General features: G+C 33.2%; 1 protein-coding gene across 6 annotated transcripts in view; it reads left to right on the top strand.

The window, feature by feature from the left end:
* Positions 1-7,530, top strand: part of ANKRD12 (ankyrin repeat domain 12) — a 173,980-nt gene extending 166,450 nt beyond the window's left edge. For all 6 annotated transcript variants that reach the window (XM_012541541.3, XM_012541540.3, XM_023496243.2 and 3 more), the window contains 2 exons: positions 5,342-5,437; positions 6,123-7,530. In XM_012541541.3, the coding sequence (XP_012396995.1) occupies positions 5,342-5,437; positions 6,123-6,308 (282 nt within the window). In that variant the 3' untranslated portion in view covers positions 6,309-7,530. The remainder of the gene's footprint in view (positions 1-5,341; positions 5,438-6,122) is intronic.
* The last annotated feature ends 6,894 nt before the right edge of the window (positions 7,531-14,424 follow it).

A 14,424-nucleotide genomic window follows, 5' to 3' on the forward strand; every position in this document is an offset into this window, starting at 1 on the left:
TTTGTGTGCACTTAAAGCTCAACAATCCCTCACACCCAGTATCTGTAGCAGCCTGCATCTAAAACTACTTTTATTGCTATGCCTAATATAAGAGGGCTTTCCCACCAGAGGAGATTGAGAAACAGTATCGAAGCACCTGTTTTCAAAGGTTTGTCACTCATTCTCTATATGCTCATCAGTCCTAGTGTAGAAAAAAAAAATGTTACATTGTCACATTTTAAGAGTGAAACAAATGTACAATATTGTAAGGAATTTAAAATCTATATGCAAGCTAAGCTATTAAAGTAAGAAGGAGAATCTATCCCATGCATATCAGCTAACCAAGCACTATACGGCTGAGACCATAGCAGCCTGGAGACCTTTGCCAATTGCTGTCCTTTTGTCTTACCCTGGGTTCATTGCTCTAGAGTTGTCTGCCTCATGAACTGCAAAATTTGGTTCCTAGTGTTCCAATTCTGAGGATTTATATTTCTTTCTTTCTTTTTTCTTTTTTTTTTTAATTTAATAGCCTTTTATTTACAGGATATATTCATGGGTAACTTTACAGCATTAACAATTGCCAAACCTCTTGTTCCAATTTTTTACCTCTTACCCCCCCACCCCCTCCTCTAGATGGCAGGATGACCAGTAGATGTTAAATATATTAAAATATAAATTAGATACACAATAAGTATACATGACCAAAACGTTATTTTGCTGTACAAAAAGAATCAGACTCTGAAATATTGTACAATTAGCTTGTGAAGGAAATCAAAAATGCAGGTGTGCATAAATATAGGGATTGGGAATTCAATGTAATGGTTTTTAGTCATCTCCCAGAGTTCTTTTTCTGGGCATAGCTGGTTCAGTTCATTACTGCTCCATTGGAAATGATTTGGTTGATCTCGTTGCTGAGGATGGCCTGGTCCATCAGAACTGGTCATCATATAGTATTGTTGTTGAAGTATATAATGACCTCCTGGTCCTGCTCATTTCACTCAGCATCAGTTCGTGTAAGTCTCTCCAGGCCTTTCTGAAATCATCCTGTTGGTCATTTCTTACAGAACAGTAATATTCCATAATATTCATATGCCACAATTTATTCAGCCATTCTCCAACTGATGGACATCCATTCAGTTTCCAGTTTTTAGCCACTACAAAAAGGGCTGCCACAAACATTCATGCACATACAGGTCCCTTTCCCTTCTTTATAATCTCTTTGGGATATAATCCCAGTAGTAACACTGCTGGATCAAAGGGTATGCACAGTTTGATACTTTTTGAGCATAGTTCCAAACTACTCTCCAAAATGGTTGGATTTGTTCACAACTCCACCAACAATGCAGAGGATTTATATTTCTAAGGATAAATAATGTTATACCTATATAGAAAGGGACTACTAAGCAATAAAGAATCATAGAATGGTTACAGTCAGTTGAGAAGCAGATACACAAACTTCACTAGGATATTTGGAATAGGGCTGCACATTATCTCTTTTGCATTTAAACTGGGTTCTGTTCTTTTTAGTGTTTACTATGTGGGTAACTTCTAATTGGCAAGTCTGCCACTGTTGCTGTTACCACTATAACTGCTGTGGTACCTGTTACCTACTGTTCTGGTACCCAGGAAAATAATAATTGCCTTTGAAGATGCTACAAGGCCCTTTACCCAAAGGAAAAATATAAGTGAGAGACAGCCCTACACAGAATTTCCAGTGGACCAATGTGCTGAAGAAGTCAATAGAGGAAAAGGGCCTCCCCCATTTCTTCAGAGCAGTTATTCTTACTCCTTAAAGTTAATAAGATGATGAGGGTGTGTGTGTGTGTGTGTGTGTGTGTGTGTGTGTGTGTGTGCGCGCGCGCGCGTGTGTGTGTGTGTGTGTGTGTGTGCGCGTGTGCGTGTGAGCGCACGTGGTCAGTTTTGAAGGCAATTTAAATTGTCATCAAGATCAGTAGGAGGCAGAGGCTATCTGTGACTACTCAGAACTTTGGGGAAAGAGTTTCCTCTATCACACATCCCTAAGGAGTTCTTATATATCTAAATTTTAATGTTCACTGTCCTCAGGTGCTTATTTATTTATTTCTCAACTATCTGAGGACAGAGACTATTTATGTTCTTTTTATTTTTTCCTTTCCTTTTTTTCTTTTTTTGTTCTTTCCTAATAGAACAGAGAATTGGGCACAATGGATGGTCAATATGCTTTCTTTCCTTATGGCTACAGAAATAGGATGTTAGATTAAGCCAAGTTTGGAAATGTAAATTTTGGATGGGTTAATCTGTAAATAACTTTCACTAGATACTTAAAAGGGAATAAAAGAAAAACCAGCTAGGTTGCCCCACATTCATAGCTCTCAACATATTCTTAAATGAATAAATAAAAACACAGCTGGGGCATAAGGTCAATTAGGTTTATTGGAAGAATTAAAGCAAGAGTTTTAAAAAGAGTTATAAAACTATTTTTAATGAAATGAGACTATTGGAAGAAACAATTGGGGAAAAAAATGAGAGTACAAGGGGGAAATGTTCACAAAGAAATGAGAGTTAATAACTTGGCACAAGAGATCATTTCCTAAAAGAAACTCCAAAATAAAAACTCTCAGGAACATTGTAATCAAAAGCCAGAGCTTTGTCCAAAAGAAAGAACAAATGTTTCAAGCAGCAAGAAAGAAAGCATCTAAGTACCAAGAAGTCACAGTTAGATTCATACAAGATTCATTCACTACTATAAAGGAATGTGATATTTGAGAAAGGAAAAGATATAGACTTAAAAACAAGGTTAATTTACCCTAAAAAATGAGTATAATCCTCTAAGGAGAAAAATGAATATGTAATGAAATACAGAACTTCCAAGCATTCCTGATGAAAAACCCAGAGCTGCATAGAACTTGGAAATTCAAACACGAGACACAAGAGAAACATAAAATAATATGAGTGAGCATCAGGGAGTAAACAAAGTTGAACTTTTTATGTTCTAATATGGAAAGATAATGTATGAACTTAAGAACCCTATCATTGTGGGAAATAGAAGTCTAATAAGATAGAAGGGCCTGGAAATAGTTTGTTATTGTTTTGATTATCTTAAAAGAAAAAAGGAAAGAGCAAAGTATTTTAGGGTAGGGGGAAAGAGAGATAAAAGGATGGAGAAATTATCACATAAATTGAGTAATCACATAGTTTATACAAACAAGGAAGGAGGGGGATACTTGGACGTCATTTTCACCTGAATAGTTCTGAAAACATAAATATATTTTGTTCTACCAGGAAACAAGGGAAAGAAGAAAAGATAGATAGTAGATCCTAGAGATTAAGGGAGGGATTCATTTTTATCAAAACAAACTTTAACCATGTTGATTAATTCTCAAAGAAGGGGGAAAAAAGGAAAAAAAAGGAAGAAGAAAAGCTGAAATTGGATAGCAAGCTAGGGAAAAAGGACAAGAGAATAAAAATAGAATCCATTAAACATAGAACACTATGTGAGAAAACTCTTCTGTCATAATGCTCTTTTTTTGTAAAGAAGAATAGGAAATCCAGATCAAGACAATGACCAACAGTGTTTCAAGAGGCCTCATGATGAAATATGCATCCACCTCCTAACAGAGGTGATAAATTCAGAATGCAAACTAAAACATACATTTTTGTACATGACCAATGTGGGAATTTGTTTTACTTAACTATGCATATTTGCTGGAAAGGTTCTATTTTTAAATTGTCAAGGGTTGAAGGGAGGAAGATTTGAGAAAGAAGTGGGTTTTCTTCATTTACAAAATATATATATATATATATAAGTTTAGGTTGAATGAAGCTTAGATTAGCAAGAAAATAGGAAAAACAAATCTTTACAAGTTTCTCAGAGGCTTCATTTCTAAGATATATAAGGATTTGATTCAAATTTATAAGATTATGAGCCATTCCCCAGTTGATGAATGGTCAAAGGATATGTATAGGTAGTTTTCAAAGGAAAAATCCAAGCTACTAATAACTAAGTGAAGAAATGCTCCAAATAAATATTAGAGATATACAAGTTAAAGAAACTCTTAAGGTTGCATCCGACTAGATTGACAAAGTTGACCAAAGTTGCAATCTACTAGATGGACAAAGTTAACAAAAAAAAATATATATATATATATCCTGGAGGGCTGGGGAAATAGGCACATTAATATCCTGTTGATAGAACTGTAAATTGGTCCAGCCATTCTGGAAAGGAATTTGGAACTATGATCAGAAAGTAATTAAATGTGCATTTTCTTTTATCTATTGAGACCACTATTAGAATTTTATCTCAGAAAGATCAAAGAAAAGAAAAGAAAGATCAATATGTACAAAAATTGTGGCAAAGAATTGCAAATTAAGGTGGGGAGACAGCAATCAGTTGAGCAAAAGCTAAACAAATCATGATATATGAATTTAATGGAACACCCATTGCATCAAAGGAAATGATGAAAAGTATAGTTTCAGAGTAAATGGGATAACTTATATGATTGGATGCAGAATAAATTTAATAGAACTAAGAGAACAATTTACACAATAACAAAAATTGTAAAGACAATTTTGAAAGACTTTTAAGAACTCTGAACAATGCAATGAACAACCACAGTTCCCTGATTATTGATGTAGAAAGTTAACCAACCTCCTGACAAAAGTGATGAATTCAAGATGAAAAATGAGACATGTAATTTTACCTGGCTAGTGTGAGGATTTGTTCTGCTGGCCTTTTTTTTTTTTTTTTCTTTCACATATTACATTTATTTATTTACAAAAGAGGTTTTGTGGTTTGTTTGTTTTTTTATTTTTCAGGTAGGGAAAAGGAAAGGGACTGGATGTAGGGAGAGAAAATAAATGCTTATTAAATGAATGGATAAATGAATGAGGGATTTTTTTTTAAAAGCATGAGTTTTCTAAAGAGAAAAATAGGTAAAAAGGGCCAAAGACAGAACTTCAGCAAATTCCAACATCAAAGGAGTGTGAGAAAAGAACTCAAAAAAGGAATAGTTAGGTAGAGAATCAAGAAAGTATAATATTATAGGAACCAAAGTAGTAAAGATCATTGATGAAGAAGAAAAGAATATCAGTCTCAAATGTTTATAGAGAAGTTACTAACCATAAGGACAGTTAAAAAAAAAAATCATTAGTTTTGATGATTTGCAAGTCTGATATTTTTAAAAGAGTAGTTTCAACAGTGATAAAAACAGAAACCAGATTATAAGAAGTACAGAATGAAGTGAGAGGGGAGAAATGGATTCAAGTTAGTCTCATCCTTCCATAATGGAGTGACTTGTATAGAGTATTCAAAAGCTATTAGGAAAGGATAGAGATATTAATGATTAATTTTTGTTCTATAATACTTTCCTTTTTTCTTTTTCAGACTGATGATAGTAAAACATCTGTGAGGGATCGATTTAATGCAAGACAGTTCATGTCTTGGTTACAAGATGTAGATGATAAGTTTGACAAGTTGAAGGTATGTATATTTAGGAGTACAATTAAACCAGAATATCTGCTCCATCCAAAAAATGTAAACAAAAAGTGGTTACGGGGTAAAAAAGAGTTGGCAAAGGAGTCTTCACAAGAATAAGCATGAATCTTTATTCCTGAGTAGAACTGGAAAGTCTACTGGCTATTAGCATTGCAGAGTATGGTAGCTTATATCCTTGAAAACATATTTTTATTGGGGTTTTCATAATTGTTAGATCTTTATCCAAGTTGCATATGCCTTTTGGTATTTCTGACATGGAAGAAACAAAAGGGTGGGATGAGGAGTGGGGAGAAAGTTAAAGAACTGGTACTAGTTCATAAAAAACACAGATTAGCTTAAGATTTTATTTATATTTTTCATTCATTTTCTCTTTATCTAAATAGCAATAATCACAAAAAGTTTTCTTTTACAATTTGGGGGCATATTCTGTAATTCTAACCCATAGAATGAACATATCTAATTAATGAAAGTTGTAATTTTGCCTAGAAATAATCACAAACAGGTAATAGTTGGGAGATTGTAAAATAGGAAAGTACATTTAAGAATTTGCTATTCTAGTCTACAAATATCTATCATAGTTAATGGAAAAACATGGTGTTTTGTTTTGTTTTTTTTCCGCTTCAATTTGCTTTCATTACAAATTGCACTTCTCTTCTCTTCCTTTAAATAGACTTGTCTTTTGATGAGGCAGCAACATGAAGCAGCAGCTTTAAATGCTGTCCAAAGACTGGAGTGGCAGCTTAAGCTCCAGGAACTTGATCCTGCCACTTACAAGTCTATCAGCATTTATGAAATTCAGGAGTTCTATGTTCCTCTTGTTGACGTTAATGATGATTTTGAATTAACACCTATATGACAACTGTCTTTTCCTGATTTCATTTTTTATGGAGTCTGTTTAAATGCGATAATCTAAAATGCAACTGTTTTATTAGAGCACTTAATATTGTGGCATATGACCTTTTGCAATAATTCAGGTATTATTCTTTCAAAACTCTTTAGCAAAATTTTGTTAAAGTTTGTTAAATACTAAATACTGTTATTTTCTAATGTGGCACAAATTACTTAGATTTTAGATCGAAAACCAGTTTTTCACTAACGACTGTTATTTATATTGGTAAAAATTAACTATGGCATTAGAGACTATGTTGTCAAACTGTGGAAAATATTAAACAAAGTGAGATACTGGTAACAACGCTGGAAGTTGTTATCAAACTAGGTGAAATAAATGAGGCACCCATTGATATTTAAATCTTTTAAAGATTTTATTAAAGCTCGTATCATTAAACTCAATAATTTAACTCCTACAGAATAGCACTAAATGTGGAAGAAAAATTGAGGAGAAATATTTGTTCCCTTATATTTTGTAAATTAATTGTACAGTTTTTTGAAAGATGTAATATTGTCTTCATTTTTAATAACTTATTTTATACATATTGTGCAAATGTAAATAGTCTTGTAATTAATGGTCAAAACTTGTACAAAAAAATGGATGGTCAAAATCTGTACAAAGAAATAGATATTTTCATTGTAAAATTGTTTTGTCTTATGTTTTATTGGACCAAAGTTGTAGTTCTTAATGGAGTGTTTTAGTGTTTTCTGATTGACAAAACTTTTGAATAAGGCATGTGTTCAATTTAGCTTATTTCATCACCATAACTATAAGATTGTGATTTAGCTATGTTGCATGCTTCACACAATTCAACTCCCTTCAGTGTCTGATACTTAAACCAATATAACACTTACAGGCCCATGTTTTCATACTAGTCTTCTATGCTAGTGCCTATAACTTAATGTGTTAAAAATAGACTTATTTAAAGTTTAACATGCACAAAAATTTTTGCTCTTATGTCATCATCTCATAGTAGAGCATATTTTTTCCAACAAAATGCCTTTGAATGAAATTCTTAAATTGTAAATGTCTATTTTAATATACACCTATGGAAGAATCTGTAAATATAATGTTTAATAAATTGTATTGGTCATGTTAAATCATTGTAAAAACTTTTTTACATTGTTGAAATTGTTTTGAGCTTAATAACCTTTGCACTTTTAAAATAAAATTAGACTTTTTGAATTAACAAATTTGGTAGTTAAAAATAAGTTTAAAAAGAACCCTAGGTATATGTTGACAGCTGTTGCAATATTTATGAAAATATTATTTTTTCCTAATTGACAAGTTGCTAAACATGTCATTTGTAACATTTTAAAATTGATGCAAGATTTTACCTTTTTTAAATAATCAGAAATGGTGATAAATATATGTGTGTGTGTGTGTGTGTGTATATATATATATATATATATATATCTGTTAAAAAGCACAGAAATAGTTCTCTCTTTAAAATATTTGATAGTGAGACTCAGGAATATTTTAGATCTGAAACCAGCCAAGAAACTTAATTATTAACCTATAACATTTGAAAGAAGACTCAGAGGATAATTAAACTAGCTAAAAAGCAATTAAAAACATAGAAGAAATTTTCAACAGCTTTTCACAATACTTTGTTGATCCTAAAATATAATAATAAATGCTTTGCATTCAGGTAGGGAAAAAAAATGAGAAATCAAATAGGTGAGAAATGGCATGATATAAACTAAACCAGCTCATAAAATAAAATTATATTCCAAAATAATAAAAATTTAAACTCGAGTTCATCACTTTAGATGAGCTGAAAAAATATTGTAATTCATTATTATAAAGATATATATTAAATTTAGGGATTTTATATATTATCAATTTATATTTGAATTAATATACTTGGCACTGCAAAGTAAGCATAGTAGAAAAGGAATGCAAAATGTCTAGGCACTTTTAAGTGATAGGTGTACTTCTCTCTAGGAATTCAGATTAATTTTGGGCCTTTTTTTGTTATATGATCAGAAATACAGAATTAGTGTTGAGCTATTAGTTTTTTTGAATTGCAAATTCATGAGTCTCAGATATGTTCAAATATGTTCTGTAGAATATAGAGGTCATGTAGTTTAGACTAGTGTCATATTCAGGAACCCTGTCCTTTATATCTCTTAACAAAAATTTACCCCCTTTTTTGGGTACTGTCATTGATGGAAAAGTCAATGTAACCCTCTCCCTAAGGCAACCTATTCCATTCTGGAACCGCTCTAATTGTTAGAAATGTCTTCCTCATATTAAATCAAATTCTGCTTTCCTAGCTGTAACCCATTGCCCTTTTAATCCACACAGAATAAACTTGATGCATCTTTTACACAACAGTCTTGCCGATAATGGAAATCAGCCATCATGTTCCCCCTAAATCTTCTTTTCAGGATGAACATTCCTCATATCTTTCAAGTATGCTTTATATGATATGTTTTCAGTTTTCCTCTATCTGATTACCTACCTCTGAACATACTTGGTTTTGTCAATTCTTTTTTAAAAATGCAACAACTAGAACATAATACAGTACTCCCGATATAACCTGGCCAGGCCAGAATAGCACAAAACTATATTACTGAACTTTTTGTAGATAATCCTTTGTCCTCTATAGCAGCTGTTGAATCATTTTGGTTTACTGTTAATTAAAACCCTGAAGTGATCTTCACATGATTTGTTATCATGGTGTTTACCTTTCTGGGTTTTATTAACTATTATTCCCCTTCACGCTCTTACAATCTAGTCCAACTGGACATCTTGACTTCTTCACAAACAACATTCCACCTCCTATGCACTCCTCTTCACTTCTTCATCCTAGAATCCCTAGTTTCCTTCAAAGCTCAGCTCAAATCACCTCCTACTTTGAAACTTTTCCTGATTGCTTTAAGCATTTTGTGCAGCCCACCCAGTCATAGTTGGTTTCTAAAAAATGCATACTTATTTAATTAATTAACCATACATCTTAAGTTAGTCATTGAATATATTTTTTAAAATTCACATTTATCCTTACTCATTTTCATTTGAGATCCCTTCCAACTCTAGATTTATGGTTCTATGATACCTATAAATTTGATAAGTATGGCATCTACTTTTTCTATCATTGATAAAAGTCCTCTGTGACGCAAGATTAAAAAAGGGGAGCTCTATGGCACCCAACTCCAGGTTTCCAATGATTCGTTATTCAGTATTCATTAGGGATTTTCAATAGCTCACTAACCACATCACCCAATCTACATTTCTCACTTAAGTCTAGGCACATGGAAATCATGGGACATTTTTTCAAATGACTTGCCAAAATCCAGATACATTATGACTACAGTATTCCTCAACCTTTTCAGCCCTATTAAAAGAAAGATATTAATTTTGTCATTAATTGTTTTTAGTGAAGGTATGTTGCCTTTTAATGAATGATACTATATCCTTAGTACTTATAAACCATTTATTCCATAAAACAATTTTAAAGCAACTGCTTTTATATGAAATGCATAACTTAATATTTTTAATTTATTTTTTCCCAAAAAAAGAAGTTGTGATAAAATAGCAACCAGACCATAAAAATTAAAACTACTTAAAACTTGAAACAAAAAAAATGCTATGAGATTCAGGTATTCAATTCTGACATAGCCAATTTAAGGAAGGGAAAAATTGTAATTGTTCAGATAAAAGGTAGGGAAAGAGGAAAAAAGTATGAATTTTCTTTATCTGTAGCTCTAGAATTCTCAAACTGCATTCTCTGTACCAGAATTTTGCTTCCTTTCAAGGGGCAGTGTGATGTATTGAATCGTAGGAATTTAGGTCAGGAAAATATGTTTTCAAATCTCACTTCCTGATATTATCTTTTTGACTTTAGATGAGTAAATCATAACGACTAGAAATTAAAGGAGAGGTTTAGAAACTATATTGTTGGAGGGAGCTCTTGTGCCAGACATTGAATTAAAATAAAACCACATTTCTGAGAAATTATAAGCAAGTAGTTAAGGGCTTTGCACACCAAAATTGCTCTTAAGCTCCCAAATACTAAAGACTGAGAGCTATAGTACCCCAGGAAGTTTTTAACTAAAAGAAAATTCAAGACTTTATTTTATACTTACTTTGGGGGAACACTCTGGTTATATTTTAAAGTTATTTTATATCAGTTGAAGTTAAATGGAAAAAGGTGTTAAATTGTGGTTTAAAAGTTGTGTTTCTTTATATAATGCTCTAAATTTTTGTATAATTTTGTTTATAATGAATGAGTTAGGATTTGTGCATGTTATTTAATAAAGAGTTGTATTTTTGTAGAAAAAGAAAAAAATGAAATGTGTGCTTTTTGAATCACCCACTCCTGGAGAAATTTTAGTCAGTTCTATGTCAGAGACCATTGCTCAGTTTGGTGGCAGTTACCTAAATGTAAGCCTAAAAGGAAATGAGCAGTCTTTCAGCTATTTGAATTGCAAACATAGTTGAAAATAACAAGGCTCCAAAGGAAAAAGTCTTTACCAGGTCAAACCTATCAAAATGATACCTGATGTCACAGAACTATTATCTTACATGCGCCTTACTTCATACATGCAAAAACCTTTTTAAAAAGGCATCATAAAACTAGGTCATTAATTTCATTGTGACATGAGAATTATCACATCTGAATAATCCAAGCCAAGATCCATCTTCAGGTAATCATCAATAATATTTACTTTGCTAATGGAGACCTGAACATCAAAAATCAAACTTTAGAAATGGAGGTGAGGAAAGATTTGAATTTGTGAGCGTTTATCAAGAGAGCTACTTATTAAAAGGAAGACGTAGACTCATTGGAAAAGCAAATACATCAAACTACAACAGGGTCCTTATTAGATCCTGTTTCTCAGACATTTCCTGTTTTTGTACCTAGCAAGCAAGTAAAAGTCCATATAATGAAATAGTCCCAGCTTTTCAAGTGAGAGCTCACATTCTCTTGGGGAAAAAAAAAAAAAAACGAAGAAAAATAATATAGAAGTTGGTAATAAAAAAAAAAAAAAAAAAAAATATATATATATATATATATATATATATATATATATATATATATGTATATTACAAGTTAGGGAAGACTCCAGTAACTGGGGGAAGGGGAGGTCATAAAAGATTCCATATATGTAGTTTAAGCCCTAGGGCTACTTTCTCAAACTACCATTTGCTAGGTCCCAGAGAGTGACTACTTAATTTCTACAAGATTAGTATGATAACCCTGAAGAATCGGGAGTTTCTACTGCTATTAATCTTGAGCCCCTCTCAGTGTGCTTCCCCATCATTGATATCAATTAGCCAAACAGCCTTTAAGTTAATTTTAGAAATGGGTATTAGTTTGCTAAGATGATATAATAAGAATAGTTGTATAAAACCCAAACCAGAGGAAGACTGTTCCACAATTACAGAGAATCCAGGAGAAAGTGGGTTCAATCTCAGGGAGCACATGTGGCAGAAGAGTGATTCACAGCACCTAGAAGTCCTTTTCTCTTCTTTGTGGGATCCTTATGAAGTTTTCCTTAGGGATAGTTCAGCATTTGTGCTCAGTTCCTTATATTTCTCAGGACTTTTAATTTGTCTTCAATATGTCTCTCAATTATTAAGTGTTGCTATCAGCTGTTACTATTCCAGGGATACTGCTACTGTCATTAATGGGAAATCTTAAATTTTCCAAAGTTAACAGGGTCTTCCTCTGACCAGGGTGGCGCATCTGGAATCCCTAATTCCTAATTAGCTAGCAATTTTTATCCAAGCCTCGTGGGTCATGACCAATGTCAATATATTTTCCATGTAGTATTATTTAATTTAATCCAATGACCAGAAGCATTTTTCTCTGTCCAAGTTGTTTAAGGAGGTTTTCCACATCTAGCCTTTGACATTGATAAAATAGAAATGTTCTTGCTTTATAAAGACATGAAGGTGTAGGACTTGTTAGTTACTTTATTTGAGAAAGATTCAATTGGTCCCTATTCTTAATATGTAGAAAATCTGAATCTTGAGGAAGAGATTTTACGAGGTAGAAGCAAGGAGGTATACATCTCAGCATAGTGGGCAGACAGTGCAAAGGGCTGAAGATAGGAAGGGGAGTGTAAGGTAACATAAGGGAAAGCCAGAAGGCCCTTTTGTCTAAAAGATACAGGTGGAAAGGGGAGCTGTGTATAATGAAGTTGGGACCAGGTTGTGTGAAGAACTTTAAAAGTCAAACCGAGAAGTTGATATTTTATCCTGGAGCCAATAGACAGTCACAAGAGTATGGGAATGATATGGTTAGATCTGAACTTTGGGAAAATTTCTTTGGAAATTAAATGAATTAAAGTGGATAGATTTTTGAGTCTACAAGACTAATTGATGGTAGGCCATTGCAAATAGTCTAAGGGGAGGTGCTTGGGACTTCTAAAATGACTTTATAAATATCGTGAAATGGAAATAGATATCATAGATATTGTAGAGGTAAAAATAGAAAAATGACAATTGTTTGAATATGGAGGATGAGAGTAAGTGAGGAATGAGTTACAGTGCGTGAGGGAGTCCTTAAGGGAAGTTCAAAAGAGAAAATATTTTTGGAAGATAATGAATTCTATATATCTAGCAAGCAGCTGGATAGCTTAGTGGATAGAGTACCTGCTGTAGAATCAGCAAGTCCTGAATTCAAATCTATCCTCAGACATACTAGCATGTGACTCTGGGCAAGTCACTTAACCCTGTTTGCCTCAATTTCCTCATCTGTAAAATGAGCTGGAGAAGGAAAGGGCAAGCCACTTTAGTATCTCTGCCAAGAAAATTCCCAATGGGATCATAGAGAGTATGAAACAACTGAACAACAACAAAAGGTTTAAAAAAGAAGCATCCAGCCAAAAGAGAAACAAAACAAAACACTTATCCACACATTCTCATTCCAGTACTTCAAGGAGGCATGATGTCACTGGTAGGGATACTTTTTTCCCACCAAAGCAATTCCCAGTCTCTCCATGTCTTAAAAAATAGTCTTCATGAGTTGTGGCTAAGGACAAAAATATAACACTGCTCACCACCTGTAGTAGGTGGTTGAGCTGTGCTTGTTCTTAGACAACAGACCCGTGATCTATGCAGCCATTCTACTGCTCTAACCTGCAAGAATACAGAAGCACCCTCCTTTGCAATTCTACAATCAAGCCTCAGAGGACCAATCTGGTGGAGGTTCAATTTAATAAACATTGAATAGTATGAGAAATTTTGAGGAAAAAAATGTTTTCCTTTAGATATCATTCAAAAAGAAATATATTAACAGTGAAATATTACAATCACTAAAAATCCAGCTGAGAAAGATTCTGTACTTGTGTTATTCTAGTTATGAAAAATTAAATACCTCAAAATATTACTGAAATATTTCAGTACTATATCAGTGAAATAGTACTGAATTAGCAGAACACTACTGTTCTATGCACCTTATCCTAAATCCCCTCCTATCTTCTCTAGTAGACTGCCCCTAGTATTATTCCTTTTCCCTCCCTAATCTTCATTCTCTTCCTACCTACTTGTTCTTCCCCACTGATTACAAATATTCTTACAAATACAAAAACTTTTCCCATTCTTTAAAAGAAAAAAAAAATTCTCACTAGATTCCTACGAGCTGTCATTAGCTCTCCTTTTCATTTTTCCTTTTAATTTCACCTTACAAAGATCTGTCTACGACATGTCTAACTTCAATTCCTCTTCCTTCCCTACCTTCTAAATTCTGCCCAATCTGGCTTCTGCTCCCCTAATTGTACTCCCTAACTCTTTCCTTTCTCCCCAATTTTCTCATACTTGATCTCCATCTAAGATGCAAGTGTATCAGCTTTTTTCGGATCTCTCACAAAGGACACATTATCCCCTTTTGTCTTTATACTGGCTGTGACCCTTGTCTGGTAGCATGCTCTCCCTTCTTTCTTCTACCTCTTAGAATCCTTGGCTTCTTTCCAACCTCAGTTCAAGTGTCCCCTGCAACAGGAAATCTTTGCCAATCCCCTTGCTACTCTACTTTATATTGGCTTTGCATAGATTTACCTTTATGTGTACATTTTGTCTCTCCCAATAGGAAATAAGCTTCTTACTGTTCACTTTTTCTTTAAATACCCAG

Source organism: Sarcophilus harrisii, chromosome 1 (genome assembly GCF_902635505.1).
Source record: "Sarcophilus harrisii chromosome 1, mSarHar1.11, whole genome shotgun sequence".
Classification (NCBI taxonomy): Eukaryota; Metazoa; Chordata; class Mammalia; order Dasyuromorphia; family Dasyuridae; genus Sarcophilus; species Sarcophilus harrisii.